The sequence below is a fragment of the Mirounga leonina genome, unplaced genomic scaffold, assembly GCF_011800145.1.
Source record: "Mirounga leonina isolate KUSES-001 unplaced genomic scaffold, KU_Mleo_1.0 Mir_170, whole genome shotgun sequence".
Taxonomy (NCBI): Eukaryota; Metazoa; Chordata; class Mammalia; order Carnivora; family Phocidae; genus Mirounga; species Mirounga leonina.
In genome coordinates this window covers 977311-998609 of record NW_023270433.1, presented here as the reverse complement: position 1 = coordinate 998609, position 21299 = coordinate 977311, and the positions used below count along the sequence as shown (strand labels likewise).

Here is a 21299-nt window from a genome sequence, read left to right as displayed (position 1 = left end):
GCATGCGCGCACCCCCTTGGCCCTCGCGGCACCCCGTAGCCGTGCGCCTCGTCGAGCCGGCGCCAAGATGGCGGCTCTGACAGGCGGAGGGTGTCCGCGCCGGGGGTCGCGGGGGCCGGAGCGGAGCCGCCGCGGCTGAGCCCCGGAGCCGCCCCCGAGGCAGGCACCCGGCCGCCGGGACCCAGGACATGCTGCGACCCGCGCCGGGCCGCCGCCGCCGCCGCCGCCGCTGAGCTCGCGGGCCGCGCCGGGCTCGAACGTGGGAGCGGGAAGATGTTTTCCGCGCTCAAGAAGCTGGTGGGGTCGGAGCAGGCTCCGGGCCGCGACAAGAATATCCCCGCCGGGCTGCAGTCCATGAACCAGGCGCTGCAGAGGCGCTTCGCCAAAGGGGTGCAGTACAACAGTGAGTGCAGGCCGGGCGCGCAGGGCTCCTCCGGGGGGCGTGGGAAGTGGGGTCCGAGGGCGCTGCCCCGCGGGCCGCGGCGACTGGGACTTGGCAGAGACCAGGGCGCGTCGCGGCCCCAGGGCCTTGCGGTTTGCGGGTGGACGTGGCAGGTCCTGTGCGTCTCTGTTGAAGGTATGCTGAGCCCTTACCTGTGGCAGCTACTCTAGGGGCGTTCACTCGGGGTCGGGAGTTGATGCCGGACCGGAGACGAGGTCCTGGAGGACCCCACGGCCGGAGGGTGGGCGACTCGGCCCATGCGTCTCCCTCTGACCGGAGGGTCCTCCCCGAGGAATTCCGGCACGTGTAGAAATCTGTGCGCTTAGGTCGCACGGTACAATGAGTCCAGGCGTTTCCTGGTGCATTCTGCGGTGCCCTGATTGGCCCGATGACCTCGTCCAAGAGCGGTTCTTACATAACGTGGGGATAGCTCTGTGGTCTGTGACGCTTGAAGGGGCGGTGGGGCTCCCGGTCACTGAACCACGTGACCACCCGCCCAGGAGCTGTGAGGTCCAGCTGGCCCGGTGGTTGGAGCGTTGGGGTTTTTCCCTATAGACTTTGTATTCAGTTCAAAGGGAATATCATCTACGCCACATATTCCTGCCCCGCCCCCTCCTTTTTGTAAGAAGCATTTGTAAGGGGTATATCTGGGAAAAGCCCCAGAAGGCACAAAGACTCTTACTTATCGTAGGAGACTTCTTTTCCCCGGAGGGAAGGAGGAGTTATTTTCAGATGCCCCGAGATCCCAGGACGTTTTCAGGCCTGTTATGAATTATGTAAATTGTATAGCTCCTGAACGCTAACTGTTCTCTTGACCTCTTTTAAGTTCTTCCATCTTGCTGTCCCTTTCCTAGCACTATTTAAAAGCTTTTTATGTTGTTCTCTGCTTTTAAATTGTCCCTTTTCAAGTATTTTCATATGTTGCCACAAGATTTTGGACTTCTCCCTACCCCTCCGTTTGCTACTTTAAGGGGAGCTTTCTGGTCTCTATGGTGACCTATTTAGACAGCAATGCACAATATACTAAGAAACTTAATTGGAAAGATCTCTGTGCAGGTTTAAAAGAGTGGTCGTTTTAGTTGTATTCAACTCACAACTTTGTATCTGTTTCTCTCACATTCAGAGAAGAGAATGTTAAGTCACAATACTCATTTGCACAAATCTATAGGATCTACATTTGGATTCCCTCATTTACTTTTATCACTTACGGTATTATTTTAAACTTAATCCTAGTCTTGTGGAAATCAGAGCTGGAAACTAAATTTTTCACCTTCTGAAAAGAAATTCCTGAGAGGCACATTGCCTAGCCTTGGGTGGTTAAAGAACTTGGGGGGGGGCGCTCAGTAGAATTGTTCCAGAGAAGTAAACCCACCCTCAGGTAGTTGGGGGACAGGTTATGATTCCCTAGGACTGCAGGAAAGGGGGTGAGATGGAGAGAAATTGCATTTAGAGGGAGTTTGTCTCTGTAGTTGAACAATATGCAACTTGGAACCTTTCTGATTTCCTTTATTTTCCAAAATATCTTACATAGGGGAAACAACCCAGCAATCTGATGACTATACACTCAGAATTTTTAATGGCAAGAGTTGATGATGTCCAAGTGTAGATGTTGTTTCTTACAGAACCTTGTCCTCTTGGGGCAGACAAGTCATTTCCTTTTAAGTTGCTCTGATAATGAGAAGTGGCTCAGGTCACATGCAAGAGCCCCAGCATACACATCAAATTTAGAATCAAAACCCGAATGAGACATCGGACCATAATTATAGTTTGAAAGTTATTTACATTCAAAGTGGAAGAAAGAATGTTACTGGACTTGGTCTGTCCTTTCTACCATCACCGGACTCAATTTCTTAGCCCTGTTTGGTGAAGAAGCCTTAACTGGGACAACTTTCCAAGTGAGGAAACACCAGTCCTAATGGAACTTGTCAGGAGTGCCCTTGCTCAGGCCTGCATTCCTCACAAAGGATGCCTCCAGACACTGGAACAGCCAGAGTCCTGGCCAGGTGGATCTCAGTGCTAGAATTTAAAAATGAACTTAAGCATTCCTTCACTAACAAACCTTTTGAAAGGTTGATTTCAGAATAAGAGAGCTTTTCCAGGGTAAGAAGGAAATAGCTTTAAGATTATATCAAGATTCCATGAACAGACAAGTCATGTTTGAAAAAGAACCAAAGAGAACCTCTAGGAATGAAAAACATGATCGTGAAAATTAAAAAGTCAACAAACAGGTGAATCAGCATAATAACCAGACTAAAGAGAGAATTGGTGCTGGAAGAGAGATGTGCAGCCCAGAAATGAAGCAGATTCCAACACATGCCTGATAGGACTTTGAGACAGAATGGCGAGAACGGGGAAGAAGCAGTATTGGAGGGAATGAAGACTGAGGATTTTCCAGAATACATAAAATACATGAAACTCCCAAGAAGTCCAAGTCCAGAGTTTTAAAAACATAGCCAGACACATCATTAGAAATTTTCAGAACATCAGGGCACCTGGGTGACTCAGTCAGTTAAGCGTCTGACTCGTGATTTCGGCTCAGGTCATGAGATTGAGCCCCATGCCAGGCCCCGTGGCTCAGCTTGAGATTCTCTCACCCTCCCTCTGCACTGTCCCCCCTCCCCCCACCCCACTTGTGTGCATGATCTCTCTAAAAGAAAGGAACAAAGGAACAAACAAACTGCGTTCAGAGAGCCAAGCATCACTCTGGCTGAAATGTCGTGGAAGGCGAGGGTGCTCAGCTTGCTTCCTGCACTTGGTAAACTCTGGTGCCAGACAGAGGAGGAAAACACAAGAAGCAGGGTAACCATCCAGTCCTGTCCGTGAGCACAGATCTAATAACCTAGTGAGAGGTCAGGAAATGAGCACTAGAAAATCATCAGAATATTAATAACAAATCATTGCATTGAGACCAAGTACGACTACCCCAGGAATGCAAGGATTAACAGAAAATATATATTCTATGCTCTACCGTGGATTAAAGGAGAAAAAGCATTATAATCTCAATAAGTGCAAGATAAAATTCTTGATAAAATTCAACACCCATTCATGATTTACAGAAAATAAAAAGAGAAAACCCACTTCTTTTTTTCTTTTAAGATTTTATTTTTAAGTATCTCCACACCCAACATGGGGCTTGAACCCACAGCTCTGAAATCAAGAGTCACACGCTCCACTGACAGAGCCAGCCAGGCGCCCAGGGAAAACCCACTTCTTAGTAAACTAGGAACAGAGGGAACCTCTTTTACCTGTTTCTACCAAAAGGAGGGTATCTACCAAAACCTGTATCTGTATGTACTAATGAGACAGAGGAAGTGTTTCTTTTAAAATCCGGACCAAGGCAAGGACTCCCCACTTTCATTAAGCTTTTCCATTGGTTTATGGAATTACTCCCAGCACAAGGAAAAATAAATTAGAAGTGGGGGGGGGGGGCAGATATATGCTCTTCTTCAGGGAAAAAATTAACATAAAAAATTAAAAATAAGAGCTTTCCCTTTGTCAGGATGCTGTTAGCTGTAGGAAGCTGACTACTCACAGCATCTTTACCATAGTGCCCAGCCTCTGTTTCTAGCGGTACGGTAGAGCTGGTAACCTGAGCAGCCCTTCCCCTAAACCTGAACAGCCCTTCCCCTAAAAACCATTTTAAACACTTGAATAAAACATTTAGAAAAACATCAACACATCACTCAGTTCTTGAACTTAAATAAAGATTGTACAGCTGTTCATTGCTCTTTTCTCAAAAGCAAAGCAAGTGGATATTGGGAGGGAAGCCAGCTCTGCAGCTGCCCTCTCCCTGAGGGCGTCTGCCTGACCCTAGCTATGTGGTCGTTGGGTTGGGGCAGGAAGAAAAACTGAACCCGTTCTAGGAATCCCTGCGCAAAGCCCAAGTGGGTGACCTCCACGTGAGTTTTCCTTAAAAACATCAGTGTGGTCCCAAAAATCTCAAGTGGAGAATTTACATAAGGTCTTCCCAGGCTGTTAGTGTTCCAGACGACGGCAGAAATGTTCCAGGGGCCTTCTGATGAATGTGGCTTCAGCCCAGACCTCAAAGGGGCCCTGTGGAGAAAGTTCCAAGAAACGACAAGCTGCTGGTAGAAGATCAGGAAACACTCAGTAAACGAAGCACCCAGGATCCTGCAGATATAGCAAACATCAGACCCTGGCCTCTGAAGACGTCAGGTTTCACAGAACATAAAGTCGGTACACAGTCAATAATAACGTAACAAGTCTGGTGGCAGTTGGTAGTGGCCCTTAGGGTGGTGAACATCTTACGATGTGTATAAATCTCAAATTAGTGTGTTGTATGCCTGAAACTAGCATATCATATGTCAACTCTACTTCAGTGAAAAATAAAGTCAGTATGTATAATATGTTCACAGAAATAAAAGAGGTTTGAAAATATAAGCAGGAATTTAAAGACTATACAAAAAGGACAAGTAGATTTGAAAAGGAACCTGCCTCCGGAAAGCTAAGCTAAGAAAAGGTAAGAAACTGCAACCATGAAATAAGAACATAACACTATAACAAGTAATATCCAGAGAGTAAAAAGATAGTGCAGTTCCTGACCTGTTCTCAGGATGGCCTGGGGACTGGTGCTCTGGATTTGTCCTGCCCTCAGCCTGGCCAGGGGTCTTCTGGGGACAGGAGCCTGCCACCCCCTGGGGGTAAGCTGCACATGGTCTGTCCCGCTCATCCTCACTGAACAAGGGACAGAGGCCCCAGTGTCGGGGGACTCCCCTAAACTGGCGTGCTTCCTGCAGGATGTTCAGGTTCATGACAGGGACCCAGGACATCCCCAGAGCTGAGCTTACAGCACAGACATGCCCTGACCTTTCTCCCAGGTTCTCCTAGGTGTTTGGCTTCTGGCTGGAATCGAGTCTAGATTGCCCAGACCTTGAGGGCAGTGGCTTGTTGTGTCTTATCTGGTGACATGATAAAGTAGGTGATGTTTCGAGTGAAGAACAACTAGCATGTCCCAAAGACTAAAGCTGGGCCTGGGGGAGCATGGGATGGGATGAGGAGGTTGATGTGGTGACCTGGTTTCACAGGACGAGTAGTGAGTGTTCAAGAGCACAGGGGCTCTGGAGCACTTGGGGGTGCAAGGAGGGAAAAGCCAGATGGCCAGGGGGGCCAGACCAGGACTCTAGGGCAGCTCCTCGGTGTCCTCACCCAGCCCCAGGGCATGAAGCACCGTCCCCTGTCCACAGGGCTACTCCAGGCACCTGCCCTGGGTCCAGGAGCAGGGCAGTTCCCTCCCACAGGCTGCCCATCCACACGTCTTCTCAAGCCAGAACCTTCCCAGGGGTCCAGTCCATCACCATGGCCGTCAGCTTTGCTCCCATTCTCACCCCTGCCCCTCTGGCTCTGTGTGGCGTTCCTGACCACTCTTCTTCATCTTTCTAGAACAAACCAGACCATGGCACTCTTACACTGAATGCGGCAGGAGCCCGTCTTCCTGCACAGTGCTGCAGGATTTGGCCCCTGCCTGCCCAGAGTCCACACACTCGGCTGCCTGTGGGCTTGGTCACCACCATGTGTGCGCACCCAACTCCCAGGCTGCTCCGTAAATACGTGTGCAGCAAGTAAAACAATCCTGGCTTTGTGCTTTCACCCCACCTGTGTGGCCTTGAAAACGGTGGCACTCTGCAAAATTGTGTGCTAAAAATGCCAGGGCTCTGAAAAAGTAGGTTAAGAGCAAGTTACGGAAGTCTAGGCAGCTGCCTAAGGAGAATGTCAGCCGCCCCCCGACCCCTCCTGCAGCCTGACCCTGGCCCTGTGAGTCAGGGATCCCCAGGACGTCCAGCTCCAGGGGAGACCACTTTCTTGCAGGTGCAAAGTCTGAGTGGGCTATGACACCATCAGCCCGGGGGGAAATGCCTTCGGGGCCCTCCTCTGTGGAACAGGGCGGGAGAGCCGAGGGCCAGGCTGGGGCCATGGCCCCTCGGGGATCTCCCAGCAGCCCAGCCCCAGCGCTCGGCTCTTCCCTGTTTGCCAGCCACATAGGCCACGCTGTGTGTGGAAGCAAACGTGTGTGGCGTGTGGACTCTGTCGATGGCGTTCGAGTTTGCCGCTGGTTTGATTTGGTCCCCTGCTCTGTCCTCTTCCCCCCAGTGAAGATAGTGATCCGAGGGGACAGGAACACGGGCAAGACTGCGCTGTGGCACCGACTCCAGGGCAAGAAGTTTGTGGAGGAGTACATCCCCACGCAGGCGATCCAGGTCACCAGCATCCACTGGAACTACAAAAGTGAGGGCAGGGGGCGGGCCAGGGGACGGGGCGGGCCGGAGGCGAGGGCAGAGCGCCGGCACGGTGCCCCTTGCGGGCTGGGGGCTTTGATGGGTCCTCCCTAGGGCTGGCTCCTCAGAGGCCCTTCCCCGGCGTCCCCAGCCATGGCGTCATCATGGAAGCCCTGTAGACGGGAGGAGCCTCCTTGAGCAGAGGCGCGATCATGGGGGCACTCACTAGAGCTGCTCCGGCGTGGCCCTGAAGCCCTCCTGGCCACGGGCACGGCTGCAGAGAAACCGATGAGGCAGTGGTGGAGGCTCCGCATGGGGAGCCCGCTCTCAATTCTAGGGACCCCCAAAGGGCAAAAAGTTCCAGGTTAACACGGGCGACATCTGGGGGAGCCGGTAGCTGGTGCTCCCACTGCACCAGCACTGGGCGCACATGTGTTCCACCAGCAGGAGGGACCCCTCAGTCCCTTTGAGCCCCAGTGCTTTCCCTCTGCAAGGCTGCCTGATGGACAGAACATGCCTCGCCTTGCGGCCCCACGGGCAGCAGACAGTTGCTTTGCATGTTCAGAAACCAGGAAAGTAAAAGTCCTTTGAACCATTTCAAACATTCCTTTTTACTGACAAAAAAACATAGTTGTGAACAGGACACGTGGGGCCTGTAGAAGTTGTGACTCCCACCGAGTGACGGCCTAGCCCCATCCCAGGACAGCTGCACGGCCCGGCATCACCCCAGCTCACCAGCTGGGCTGACAGAGCCTTAGGGCCACAGCCCCGGCACTCCTTCCCAGTTGGGGTGAAGCTGGTAGTGGCAGCCTGCTCTTGTGCCCCTCAGCTTGGGGGCAGGTGCACAGCAGTGCCCCACCTGTCCCTCTCCCTTAGGAATCGTGGGGATGGAGGGGTGAGCCCACTGTCCTTGCACTTGGGCCGACCCCCAAGAGACATGGCACGGAACCTGGGCCCAGACGGGCCATTCACAGGGTCCGCTCCCTGGGTCCTGACACCCATCCCAGGCAGAGAACCGCCAAAGGGGCTAAGAGTCTCCCCTCTGTGGAGAACGAGCAGAGCACGGGAAGACAAGTAGTTCTGAGAAAGCCTGGTGGCGAGCCATCCCCACGGCCTGTGTGAGCGCCCACCTCCCAGCAGGGCCCTGTGCCAGGTCAGCTCCACCAAAAGCTTCAGTAGAAGCTCGATGTTGAGCAGCCGGCTGGAGAGGGCCAACGTCCATGGAACAAAGTAGAGGCTGGTCGCTGGATAAGAGTCAGGCCAGAGCATGGTCAGGCCCATTGAGGCCTGCCCCAGCACCCAAAGCCTGCTCTCCGGGTGCACCTGCACCCAGAGTCTGCTCCCCAGGTGCACCTGCAGAGGGGACCCTAGCTATGTGGCCCTGGCTGGGGACGAGCCCACCCCAGGGACATCTGCAGGAAATGGGGAGCATGTCAGCTGAGGACAAGCCAGGGTCGTTCAGTGCAGCCGAGCAGAAACCTAAAACAGCGAGGAGCCTTGCTGCCCTCCGGGGAAGGAGGCTGCAGCTGGTGCGAAGGCTGCGGGTGGGAGTGGGGTGTCCTTGGTGAAGGCGCTGAGCGAGGAGCCCGAGGTGTCCTGGTGGGGGACCCACACTGGAAGAATGGGAACACACAGCAACACCTGGATGGCCCCTAAGAGCCCAAGTGTGACCAGAAGGTCGAAGGTCATGTTGGACACTAATCTTCATGTCTTCCCCTACTTTAGCCACTGATGATATCGTGAAAGTTGAAGTCTGGGACGTAGTTGACAAAGGTAAGTCGTATCTTTTCATCATGAGTACTTTTTCCTGATGCTTTATTCCTTCTGTGAACAGAAGTCCTCCTTGCCCCCCCCGCCCCGCCTGCCATGGCCACCTCGTTGGCGCATCCTTATGGGGATCGTGTCCGGCATCTCAGACATGCAAGTCTCTGCGTTCTCCTCAGACTCTGGGTGGACGAGGAGCAGCCCGGGGCTGCAGGAGGTCTGGGCCTTAGAGCAGCTCCCTCCTGTGTCTGGGGTGGACGGGGCGGGACGCCCAGCGGTGACCCGTCGGGACTGCAGCCTTTGCTGCTGAGATGCACATTTCACCCACTGAGGCAGCACACGGTAGTGGGGGGCGGACACGGGTGGCAGAGCTGGGGGGGCTCCATACCCAGAGGCCCGCGTGGGCTGTTCCAGGAGCCCCCGCTGCAGCGGCCCCGTGCCCAGAGCTGAGCGCCAGCTTGTTGGCTTCCGAAGCTGCCGCCCCTCGGGGGCACGTGCCCACCTGACTGCTCTGCTCGGGCCCCGCCGGCCGGGGGTCTCTGCTCTCCCAGGGAAGCGCTTGAGCTGTCGGGGCCCCAAACCTCCGGGGCCGTACCCATGTGTGCCTGGCAGTCAGGGGCAGACGTGGGCCCCCTTCGGCACCCTCTTATTTCCTCCTCACTCTCAGGCCTTGAGCCCGTGTTCCTCCCTGGTGCCAGTGCCCTGTGCGGCCCGTGTGCTGCTGAGTGTGGTCTGACCTCTGACCTGGGAGGCTTGCCACAGCTGCACGTGTCCTCCAGTGAGAAAGGAGACTGTGGTTTCTGGTGCGGAATGTGCCCACCCCTCTCCTCTCACCGTGTTCTCAGGAGGTGGGTTTAGGTTCCCAGGACTGATTCAGCTGGTATAGGACAGCCCGAGGGCGAGCAGGAGCACCAAGCAGGAACTGCTGCCCGCCGGGATGCCTTCAACCCTGGTGGGCTTATGTGGGCCTCGTGCTTCCAGACCTGGGCCGGCAGCGTGTCTGTGCACGTGTTTGGAAGGCAGCCCGTGCGGCGTGGTTACCGTTGTGGATTTGAGGGGAAGCCTCCACGCCCTGGGGGCTCCCCTCCTGAAGCACTGCCCACCCCCTTCCTGGCCTCAGCCCCATTGGTTTGGGGTAGGATGCAGGTTTCCAGAGTGGAGTCCATATTTGGGGGCACAGGGCCCCTTCCGGTCAGCAAGTGACGTTGTCACTGGTGGGAACTGCCCCTTGGTGCAGAAGAGATAGAGTTCCACTTCATGGATCATGGGTGTGCCCCGCTTCCTGCCTGTGGAAGGCACAAAACCCGCACACCACGTGCAGGGACGGCTGGGGCAGGGATCCCTTGGCCTGGCTGTTCATGGTGTCCCACAAGGCGCAGAGAGGGCCGGGGACAGGGTGGCCGCGCAGGCGAAGGTCCTAGGCTTGTGTGTGGGTGCACAGCATCCCCACAGCTCCGTGCTGCCTGGTCCCCCGGGTGAGAAGGAAAAGCCCCCTCTCCACCGCTCCAGCTGCTTGCCTCTCGGACAGGGTCTGAGCGACACGCACAACAGCAGAGGGCATCGAGTTTGAGAGGCCGAGATCCTGGTGGAGAGCGGGAGAGGGGGCACAGAGGCGAGGCCCGGCGAGTCTTGGGGCAGGGCCCAGAAACTGCTGGTTGGGGCGCCCCCAAGAAGAGAGGGCCCTGGGGAGCAGCCTCGCATCCCCCAGGCAGCGGTAGCTCCCTGAGACTGGGGCTGGTGCTGCAGGCGCTGCCGCGTGGCCAGCTTCTGCTGACCTGGGACGGCCCCGAAGGTGGTGAGAGGGTCAGGAAGAAGCTGTGGAAACTGGCAGCAGTCGGTTTTTTAATAAATGAACCCAGTTTGTTGGGGGGAGGAGAGAGCTTTCTTAGTTTGCCCAGGCCGTTCTTCAGACCGAGGGACCTCGAATTCCCAGGGTGACAAACTGCTCCTCCTCCTCCCTTACAACTATCTGGGAGCTAAAGGGGAGGGAGCACCGATGGTTTGGAGCCCTCTAGTGCTCAGGAGCCACTAGGCCGGCTCTGGCACCCTGTGCTGCTCGGGGCCTCGGCCCCGCCCGGGCAGCCTCCGGGCGGCACCTGAGAGACTGGGCTGGGCTAGTCTGTGCCAGCCGACAATGCCCTTTCAGGGCCGGGGCCTCGGCCAGTCTGGCAAGGAAGTGCCGGAGCTTGAACCAGAGCCTGGGTGGCCATTAGGGCTGTCTCGCTGAGCAGCCCGCTGAGCCCTGCCGGGCACCTTCCAGTTGAGGCCGGGCTGTTGGAAGCCCCCAGGGCCCCTCCTGGCTAGGTCGGGGCCGCTGTAGCTGCAGGGAGGTCTCAGTGGGGTGGGGGCTGCTTCCTGCCACCAGTGGGATGGTTCCATTGCCACCTCTGAGGGCCGGGGCCCCCCGGGGCTCCTAGTCTGACAAGTATGGCCCTGCTGGAGATGGGGGTGGCATGGGGGTGGGACTTGGGAGAAGTGTTCCTCCCTGGGGCCACGACTCCCCCCGTAACTGTCGTCTGTCTTCTAACAAGGGAAGTGCAGGCGGCGAGGTGATGGCTTGAAGGTGGAGAACGACCCCCAGGAGGTGGGTAAGCTGCGTCCCCCCGTGGGGCTCAGCATTCCAGGTGGGGGTCAGGACCCTCCCTGGGACCCCAGTTGGACCAGCTGGCCCCACTCCTCATGGGCCCCTGTGTTGTCCACAGGGGTATTTGGGGATGTCTGGGCTTGCCTGAGCTGTTAGTGGTGACGCTTGCCAGGCCCCACGAGGAGTTTCACGTGAGAGGTATTTAGGTGCACTGGCCAAATTCTGTGGCTCCAGGCACACATGGGCACAAGTATGGCTCTGAATGGGCTCTCCCGGCAGCCATCACCCTTGACACAAAGAAGTCAGGGGCAGACAGGCACCCCTTCCATTCCAGGGAAGCTTTCTCCCCATTGTTTCTGAGGGACCCTGCTCTCTGTCCTCCTGCCTGTGGACAGTCAATCTCAGGGTGGTGGGCAGCCTCTTGTGCCCCTTTAGGGCAGGAAGGTTGGGTAACGGCCTGGTTTAGGTCTGTCTGGCCCTTCATGGGGATCTTTGCTACTGCCCCACAGTGCCGCCACGCCTGTGTGTGTGCTCTAGAAGGTTCTTTGTCAGCGTCTTCCTGAGGCCTGGAACGCACCCCGTACAGTAGGTAGGGCACTAGGTGCTCCAGCACCCCTCTCGGGCGCTCGAAGGACCCTGAGGCTCATGAGGAGGGTGCCGCTGGCTAGTGGAGCAGGCTCTAAATCAGGGGTGGAGCAGATGTGGCCCCAGAGCCTGAGCCGTTCACTACTAGAGCCTTCTAGGCAAAGTTTTCTGGCCCCCACTCTTGATAATCTCCTTTACATGTTTTTTTCCAAAATGAAGACTGTGCTTTTCAGCCCTCCCAGGAGACAGGGCTCACAGCTGTGGGAGCCTGCCCTGAGCACCGTCTCATGCTGGTTGTGCCCCGTCCCTAGGCAGAGTCCGAGATGGCCCTGGACGCCGAGTTCCTGGACGTGTACAAGAACTGTAATGGGGTGGTCATGATGTTCGACATCACCAAGCAGTGGTAAGGGGGCGCTGGCTGGAAATAGCCCTCGAGGCTCCTAGTACCGCACCACTGGAGGGCCACCCCTGGGGGTCCAGCAGATTGTAGCGACACCAGCAGCTCAGCCCCATGGAGGCCGTGCCTGGCCGTCTCCGGGCATGTCCACGAGCACAGACGGAGCATGTGGAGGGCCGGCTGCAGGGGGACAGCACGGGGGCGGGGTGTGCACCTTCCACGGCCCCATAGCCCTTCCTGGAAGTACCGTGCAACATTTGGCAGAATCAAATGGCCATTTGTTTGGGGTTCCCTAAGACACCCCTGACATTCTTTGATTCACTAAGGGGATGCAGAGCTAAGATCCCAGCAAAAGACTACAGAGGGAGGTGCAGGGGTGAGCCTGGGGGCGGCCCAGTGCCAGCTCCCAAGGGGCCCCTCCTCATGGAGTCACATGGGCAACATGACACATGTGAAGTGCTGTCTTCCAGGGCAGATGGGGACCCTCAATTCCCTAGGCCTGCCAGGCGACTGTTGGTGGAGAACACCAGGAGCCCCCACCCAACAGCCGCCTGGGGCCTGACCGCTGCCCGGGGCCAGCCTTCCCGCAGGCCTCTCCAAGAACGACGGCCTCGGGCCTGCCCTGTGGATGCTGTTCGGTGCACTGCTGGAAGTCTTACAGAACGCAGGAGGAGGAACTGAGCAGCCCTTGTAGAAATGGCCTGTAGGGTCGTCACTCCATTTTCAGTTTTTAGAGTTGTTTTATGATCCTTGCATTTGTAGTACACGTTCACCGCAGCAAACTCAGACGTCAGACGCTGCTGCTGATGTCATTGCTGGGGTCCAGCCAGGTTTCCCCAGAGTGTTCCACACACACACCTCTGTCTTCAGAGCTCTGGGGTCTTACTAACAGGTCTGTGTGGATGCTGCTTTGATCGGAGAATACATTCCCGCACGGGATCCGACAGGGCCTCCCACCAGCCCTCCTAGCGCACGGGGACGCACTCCTGGGTGCCTCCCATCGTGGACCGCCCACTAGCACGTGCATGAGAGGCCCCGGGGTGGCAGCAGGCGGAGCATCAGAAATGTGCAGAGCAGGGTGGGGCGGCCCTCAGGGCGCAGACGTGCCCTGCAAGAGGCAGCCATGCCGCCCCCCCCCCCCCCCGGGTGGCAGCAGGACCAGCGTTTCTCCCGTGTAAGCTGCAGTGGTCCCTTCCACCCAGGGGGTTAGAGGTAGCTTTCCCTACATGGAATCTGGCACGGACACTCTTAGCGGCCACTCTGCTCCGGCAGGCCCCCACATCGCTGAAGCCCCGAGCCTTTGCTGAAAGGCAGGAGGCCCACATGGGGGAGCGGTGGGGGGCCCGCTGGGAGGCATACCTGGGCTGCAGGGGGCAGAGCAGGCGCCGGCAGATGCGGGTCTGCCCGCTGGTGCTCAGAGCCTGGGCCAGTTCTCGGAGGCCGGGGACCTGCGAGTAGCAGCACGCTCCCTGCAGGTGGCGCCACTCTGGGAAGGCAGCTGCACTGGCCCCCTCGTGGGTCCGCTGGTGCTTGCAGTGGACGGTGCGGGCCAGAAGAAGGCCCGAGTGCACCGGGCCCCGCGGGGTGGAGGAAATGCTAGAGCCCGCGCGGGAGGGCAGGCACCCCTGGCCCTTTGTTAACACTCCCAGTGACTGCGTGTAAGTCAAAACTAAAGCCTGGTTTGCCGCGTGGGCATGCGTGTCTGCAGTCCCCGTCGGCAGTCTCCAGGTCGGAGGCACGTTACTCCTCCCTTCACACACCATCTGGGAACCCCAGCCATGGGCCCCAGGCCTGGAGAGCAAGGCCCTGACACCACAGAAGCAACCCCTCGGAGAGCCCACAGACAGGGTGCGAAGACACCTCATCAAAGGGACCCCCCAGGAAGGGAGCTGGAGAGAAAACAGCAGAAGCAAGGGCTGTTCTGTAGGGTGTGGGCGTTCGGGGTCCTGGGCCCCGGACACACACGGGTTGGGGTTGGGGTCTCGAGGTTGACACTAAGGAGGTCTTTCCTCTCCTGTGCCCCCTAAGGACCTTCAACTACATCCTGCGGGAGCTTCCCAAGGTGCCGACCCACGTGCCAGTGTGCGTGCTGGGGAACTACCGCGACATGGGCGAGCACCGAGTCATCCTGCCCGATGACGTGCGCGACTTCATCGACAATCTGGACAGGTGGGTGGGGCAGCCCGCACCGGGGATGCACCCGCCCTCCCCAGCTCCGGCGGTCCCTAAGCCAGGAGCCATGCTGCAGCAAGAGGACCTGGGACTAAGGATGGCAGAACCAGGGGTTGGCAGCTGCCTTCCTGGCACCCAGCAGGCCTGCGGGGGAGGGGGGGTGGTCCCTCCATCCCTCTCTGAGGCCGGGGGTCGGGCTGATGCAGCAAGGCCCCCTCCTCTGGGCAAGAGCCCAGGCCAGGCGTCGCCTGCTGGGCCCTCGGGTGTGGGCCTGGGAACGTGGGGGCGCTGGCTCCAGCCAGGGGGGTGGGCGCAGGCATCAAGGACAGCCTGGCCCAGGTGTGGCCACTGGCCCGGAGGGGCTGCGCCCTGCTGCCCACCACCAGCTGCCTCAGCCTTCAGAGCCATTTCGTTCTTTTTGCAAACAGGCCTCCAGGCTCCTCCTACTTCCGCTATGCCGAGTCCTCCATGAAGAACAGTTTTGGCCTAAAGTACCTTCACAAATTCTTCAATATCCCATTTCTGCAGCTTCAGGTGAGCCCCGCCTGTAGGGTGCAGCAAGCGGCCCTGGGTTCTCCGGGGGCCACTCTGGTGCAGGGACAAGACCACCGTCAGGACTTAATGTGCTGGTGGTGGCGGCCCCAGCATGGCCTGCTCCATCCCCTCCCCTCTGCTGGGCTAGCCTGAGACCCAGGCCTATCTAGAACTCCCACAGAGCCAGCTACAGGAGAATGCAGGGATCCTTCAGGTGCCCGTCAGGCCATTTCTGACCAACAAGGCAGGAACTGGAGGCATAGACGAGTGGGTGCCTCAGGCCCGCACCGACTCTGCTAAGGTGCCCTGTGCCTGGCAGTCAGCGCTGCATGTCACTGGGGGAAGCGGAATGTTGTGTAGATCACAGCTGTGGCTGATGCACGTGGAAGGGCCGAGGACTGGCCCCGAGGTGGCGTGTGCCAAAGCTCGGAGTGTGGAAGGACAGGGCAGGAGGCCTGGTGTTGGGCATTTCGGAGCCGCTCTGGCTTCTGGGGGCACGTGTGTGGCCGGGGCACCATCTCTCGGGGCGTTGCTCACAGCACTGACCATGACCTCGGAGCCCCACTGAGCTGCTTGGGTGTCCTGCTCGCCACTGTGTCCTCTGTCAAGGGCTGGCTGAGCGGGGACACAAGGCTGAGGGGCTCCCTGCTCTGTCCTCTAGAGAGAGACCCTGCTCCGGCAGCTGGAGACGAACCAGCTGGACGTGGACGCCACGCTGGAAGAGCTGTCAGTGCAGCAGGAGACCGAGGACCAGAACTATGACATGTACGTCCGCCCGGGGGCCGCCCCCAGACGTTAGCCCTGCAGGCAGGCTCTGCAGGAGGGCCCGCGTCCTGAGGGCCGACCTCCCTCGGCATGCCTCCAGCTTAGGTCTGTGCCGAGCCCGACAGCGTGGAGCGCCTCCCTCATGGGCACACCTGATGGCCTGAGTGGGTCGTATGGCTCCGAAATACCCAAGTCATTTCGGCCTCAGACGTGGCCATGGGCAGGGACCGGAGTGCGGGCAGGACAGTGGCCCTCACTGTGAGGTCAGCCGGCAGCCCTTCCCGTTCTCTGTAGCAGGGAGCTTGAGGACTAACGGCCAGTAGAGCACGTGCTCGTCTGGAACAGGCAGCTTGAATTGGACGTGGAGCCCCCAGCCCTGGGCTCCTCCGGTTGCTCCCTGAGGCCCACGGAGCACACTGGGGCTGGGCCTTTTTAAATTGGCCTCACCGGAACCCAGGGGGCTCCACCTGATGGGTGTGCCCCGGGCCCTGCTGACCACCCATTTGCTAGAGGTGGTCACTGTGCGGGATGCCACTGACCCAGGACAAGTGTCCACCCAAGGCCCTGCTGAGACTGGCCACCCTCGTGTTTTCTGGCGCAGGCTGCCATGGTTGGAGGTCAGTTTCCCAGATAGTAGAGTAGGTCTTCAGAGAGCTCCTTGACCTTGGGAGGGGCTTGTGGTGCTAAAGACTGGGGGTAGGGATGGAACCTTCCAGTCCTTGGTAGCGGAGGGAGGGAGGTTCCTGGCTGCAGCTGGGCATGGCCAAGCACGCAGCTGCGTGGGGGGCGAGCAGCCCTCGGGCAGGCCTGGCCGCCGCCTGCTCGGGGCTCTGGTGGCCACCGTCCGCAGCTCCTGGGAGAGGCACTCGCTTTCAGGAACTGGTGACCCTGAACTACCCCTAAACACAGATGTTTGTTTTGTTTGGTTCCCACTGAAGGCACCTAAATGTCACAGCTGCCTGTGCTCATGTCCTGGGCGTGGTGCTCCCCCAGCAGGGGTCTCTCCCCACAGGGACTCACAGAAGGGCCTTTGTGTTGGTCCTGGAACTAGCTAGAGTGGTTCTGGGGGAGTGAGTGCTCGTGCACCTAGGCTGCTTGGCTGGTCCCAGGAGGGAGCCCCAGCCTGGTGAGCGGCTGCCCCTGCCATGGAGCCCATCCCGGGGTTGACTGGCTTCCACAAGCTCCTCTGACCAAGAGCTTGGGTACCCGGCACTACCCAGCATGTTGCCCCCTGGGAAGATGGCAGCCGGAGCCTCTCCTCCACATGCGCCCCTCAGCGAGCCCTGGGACCAGGCTGCCCAAGGAAGGCCGCAGCATTGCAGGCTTGGCACTGACGTCTCCGTGACCTAGAACACGTGGGCTGGGCCAAAGACTTGGGCCAGGGGCTGGGTTTCACCCTCAGCCTGCCCATCCTTCTGCCTCCACCCCGAATCCTAACTTGGAGGTGCAGGTGGCCAGCCCAGACACACCCTTGTCGGTCGCCAGGGAACGGGGCAGCTCTTCATTGTAGACCTTCTGTCGGAAAGCCTGCCTCGGGAGGGGAAGGCATTGCCACAGGCTGGTGGCGTCACCGGCCTCAGCCCGTGGACAGTGGGGCTCATCACTGAGGTTCCGTCGATTTAGAGCCCCCGGTCTGGGCTGCTCCCTATCTTGTAGGTTTGGGGCCCTCCCCGTAGCAGGTCCTGTGCCTGCTGATGGGTGGAGAGCACAGGGTGTGGGTGAGGAGCCGCCAAGCCTGCCTGTCGGCTCTCGCCAGCCCCTTCCCTGGTGGGATGCTCTGCTTGATGCTGGGGCGTGAGGGCCAATGAGCCCGAGGGCCAGGACACTGCTGTCACCCTCATCTCAGGGGAAGAGACTTGGGGGGAAGGCAGATTGCTCACTGCCTGTTCTGTATCCCCAGCTTCCTCGAGTTGATGGAGGCACGCAGCCGTGGCCATGCGTCCCCACTGGCAGCCAACGGGCAGAGCCCATCCTCAGGCTCCCAGTCTCCAGTGGTGCCTCCCAGCGCTGTGTCCACAGGGAGCTCCAGCCCCGGCACACCCCAGCCAGCCCCACAGCTGCCCCTCCACACCCCCTCGGCCGGCCCCTGCCCCCCACCCCCCATGGAGGCCCCACTGCCCCCTGCAGCCCCTGCCCCTCGGCGCAGCATCATCTCAAGGCTGTTTGGGACCTCGCCAGCTGCCGAGGCAGCCCCTTCACCCCCAGGTGAGCCCCGAGAGCGGAGCAGGTGGGTGTGGGTGGCCCCAGTGGTGGAGCACTGGCCCCATGAGCTTGCAGACCAGGACAGGGTCTTCCTCCTTCCTCCTGGGCAGGCGGCCCCACAGCCCAGTCAAATGGGTACAGCCCGGGATAGGCCCGGTGGGGGCGGGCGTTGGACAAGTGGGAACTGGCCTCTCCTGTCCACAGAGCCGGCCCCAGCTGCAGAGGCCCCCACCAAAGTCCAGAACGTGGAGGATTTTGTTCCCGAAGAAGGCCTTGACCGGAGCTTCCTGGATGATACGGTACCCCAAAAGGATGAGAAGAAAGTCGGAACCAAGGTCCTACAAGACAGTGACAGGTAGGGGCAGAGGCCGGGCGGGCCCTCAGTCTTCCCCCAGCCTCCCCCAGCTCTGGGTGAGCCGAGGGGACAGGCCCCACCAGTTCGGCAGCATCTCAGAGGGAAGGGTTCCGTGAAGCCCCGCACCCCAGGAAGAAGCCTGCTCAGACCAGCCGTCAGGCTGCTGCGTTGCTGACGTGGGCTGGGCCTCAGGCTCCATGAGCTCCCTGCCCACAGAGAGGGAGCAGGAGGAGTGAGGCTGGCCTGACCCTGCACGTTGGTGCCCATGACCCACCGTCAGCACCTTCTTGGGCAGAAACCATTGAGAGCATGGGCACTGGCAGGAGAAGCCCAGGGCCGGAGAGCAGCCACCAGGGCCTCCCCGTGACGGGCAGACAGAGCAATTCAGACCTGGCCTCCTGCCCCTGCTCCTCACCCCTCATCATCGGCTCCTGGGCCTCTCCTGCACGTGCTTCCCCGCACCGCACTGAACGCAGGTCGGACCCACTAGTCCCCAGCATCCCCGGGTCCCTCCAGCCCAGGCTCCTCCCCCAGTACCAGAAACACCCCCAGCCCATCCCTGCCCACGCCCTGCACCCCACCATCATGCAGGAGGGTGCCCACTTCACATGTCAACAGCAGGCCCCACCATGGCTTCTTGCTGCATGCTGGTATCTCCGGCCCTCTCCTTGGCCCCCACCTCGCACCCCAGCCCCCGCGCTGGCCTGCGCCCCTGCTATACCACATACACCAGTGGGTTCCCTTGCAGAGGGGCCCCCGAGACCTAGACCGCCCTTGCAGCAGGTCCCGTGTCTGTCCTCCCACAAATGTTGAGTGCCAAGGGTAGACCAGCCTCCGTCAGTGCCCACGCCATGCACAGAGAGGACCTCCGGTGCCTGTGGGTGCCAGGGGTCTGGAGCTCGGGGTGGGAAGCTGGGCTCTCTGTACCGCCCTGCTAACCTCTGACCACCCTGCCCGTCCCCCCTTTGCAGCGATGGGGAGGCCCCAGGTGGGAACCCGCTGGTGGCAGGTTTCCAGGATGACGTGGACGTTGAAGATAAGCCGCCCGGCAGGCCCCGACTGCCCCTGGGCCCCAGGGAAGGCGTGACTTCTTCCAGTGAGGAGGAAGCAGAGGGGGTGGCGGCGCACCCCAAGACCACTGTCCTGGTCCCCGAGAAGTGCTCTGAGCCAGAGACCAAACGGTATGTGGACGGGACCCGTCCCAGGGGCGGGGGCGGCCGAGGGCCCCCTGACCTCTTCCTTGTCCCGAAGGTCCTCCACAAAGGCCGCGAGGCTGCACAGGGCTGCAGTTCCCAGGGCTGCGGAGTCCCGCCGGCCAGGCGTCCGCAAGTCCCCCACCGAGGACCCCTCTGGAGGGCGTGAGGAGGGCAAGGACCAGCAGGCAGCGTCATCAGAGAGTGACCCTGAGGGGCCCATCGCCGCCCAGATGCTCTCCTTTGTCATGGACGACCCCGACTTTGAGAGCGACTCGGACCCTCAGCGGAGAGCGGTGAGAAGGGGACTTGGCACCCACTCAGCTTGGAAGCCCTGGGGACAGTCTCGGGCAGGAATGGCAGGAAGGAAAAAGCGCCTGGCGACATCCCCCGGGAGAGGCTGCAGCGTCCTGGCCCCCGCATTGGTCCCTGCTGGCCACCCTGACTCCAGGTTGGGTGGCAGGGTCTTTCGAGGTGGCTTGTCACCTGCCTGAGAAATGCAGGAGCCCTCCCACGGGGGTCACATGATGGAGGGTGCTGGGGAGGACGCTGGCCGCCCAACCTGCCGGCTCCTTCTCCAGGATGAGTTCCCAGTGCGAGAGGACCTCTCTGACGAGACAGATGAGGATGCTGGTCCTGCCCAGCCGCTCCCACCCCCCAAGCCCCCTGTGTCCTCCTTCAGACTGAAGAATGACTCGGACCTCTTCGGGTTGGGACTGGCGGAAACGGGCCGCAAGGAGATCAGCGATGAAGGTAGTTTGGGGGCCCGGGTGGGCTGGGGGTTGTGGGGTGCATGCCAGGACCATGCTGGAAGGACGGGCAGCAGGGGGCACCTGGCGAGTGTCTGCTCAGGTGGCATTTGATGGCCTGGCAGGGTGGCTGCAAGCAGCATGCGCTTCAAGTCCCGCCACCTCTGGGAAAAGCCGCATGGTCGGTAGGCCTGTGGAGCTCTCATGGCGCCTTGTGGCCCCGGGCCGCTGCACGGCTCCCTGTCCCTGTCCCTACCCTCCATCCTGGGCCCCCTGAGCCCAGCTCAGCGCTCACGTGAGACGTGTCCCAGAAGTTCCTTGTCCCCAAAATGGAGAGGAAAGGACCCTCCCAGGCTCGTGCTAGGGCAGAAGTGTGTCTGCCCGTCGGCAGGTATGTGCTCTGGGCTCCCACGGGTCTCAGCGCACCTTCCGGGCCGTGCGAGCCACCCAGGCCCCCCCTCCCCACGCAGGCCGAGAAGCCGCAGGCCCATGCTGTGTCTTCTCTGCAGATAAGGAGGGCAAGCCTCCCACAAAAGAGAAGAAAAAGAAGAAGAAGAAAGGCAAAGAGGTAGGCACCCTGCCTCCCACCTCCCAGGTGCCTGCTAGGCAGTTTGGAGTCCTGGTGCCCCCACAACCTGAGTTGCCCTCTTCCCAGGAGGAAGAAAAGGCCGTGAAGAAAAAGAGCAAGCATAAGAAGAGCAGGGACAAGGAGGAGGGCAGGCAGGAGCGGCGGCGGCGGCCCAGGGCTACAGAGAGGACCGCTGTGGATGAGCTGGAGGCCTTCCTGGGGGGCGCAGCCCCGGGTGGCCACCTCCGCGGGGGCGGGGACTACGAGGAGCTCTAGGCCTAGCACCGCCCACCCGCTGGGGTGGGGACGGGCCACAAGCCCACTCCTCGCTCCTGGGGCTGCTGAGCCCGCCCTGCAGGGAGTGGGCTGGCGGGTGGTGGGTGCGGCTCTGCGGGCAGCCGGTCCCCAGCGCTTCTCAGGGATGGGACTGAGGCCCAGGAGGCCGCGAGGCTGTTTACAGGGCGGGGCACGTCCTCGTCACCGGCCTGGCTCCTGCTTGCCCCCAGCCCGCTGCACTCACTCTCCCAGGCCCCCCCCCCCCCCCGCCATGCGGGTGGGCTCTGCTTCCTGCCCCTTCTGGCATGGGGGACAGACCCCAGGCAGCACCGGCACCTTTCCCGGGCTAGGGTCCAGCTTTGCACCTGCGCTGGGCTTGCTGCCAACCAGGCCGGGGGGTCCTCAGACTCTGTTTCCTCTCGTTCTCCTTCAACACTCCGACCATAAAGCTCTCCTGTTTTACTGTGTGTCTGTGTGCGC

General features: G+C 59.7%; 1 protein-coding gene across 3 annotated transcripts; it reads left to right on the top strand.

Moving 5' to 3' along the window:
• The first annotated feature begins 43 nt into the window (after positions 1-43).
• On the top strand, positions 44-21286 carry RABL6 (RAB, member RAS oncogene family like 6). 3 transcript variants are annotated; one of them, XM_035015422.1, is made up of 15 exons: positions 45-403; positions 6551-6685; positions 8401-8448; positions 10971-11023; positions 11920-12011; positions 14034-14174; positions 14606-14711; positions 15373-15476; positions 17377-17681; positions 17883-18033; positions 19005-19214; positions 19285-19522; positions 19808-19979; positions 20485-20543; positions 20631-21286. In XM_035015422.1, exons 1-15 carry the CDS (start codon positions 274-276, stop codon positions 20817-20819), a joined length of 2133 nt encoding a protein of 710 aa, XP_034871313.1. In that variant the 5' UTR covers positions 45-273; the 3' UTR covers positions 20820-21286. The 3 variants fall into 3 exon arrangements, with proteins under 3 accessions (XP_034871314.1, XP_034871313.1, XP_034871315.1); XM_035015423.1 differs by lacking the exons at positions 20485-20543; positions 20631-21286 and adding an exon at positions 20101-20418 and having other exon boundaries at positions 44-403; XM_035015424.1 differs by lacking the exons at positions 45-403; positions 10971-11023 and having other exon boundaries at positions 6634-6685.
• Positions 21287-21299: the final 13 nt, after the last annotated feature.

Bases quoted from the DNA above. Each gene is read 5' to 3' on its own strand.
- RABL6 (XM_035015422.1), top strand. From the start codon at position 274: ATGTTTTCCGCGCTCAAGAAGCTGGTGGGGTCGGAGCAGGCTCCGGGC. The intron at 404-6,550 runs GTGAGTGCAGGC...TCTTCCCCCCAG, and splicing joins CAAAGGGGTGCAGTACAACA to TGAAGATAGTGATCCGAGGG. The intron at 12,012-14,033 runs GTAAGGGGGCGC...GTGCCCCCTAAG, and splicing joins TTCGACATCACCAAGCAGTG to GACCTTCAACTACATCCTGC.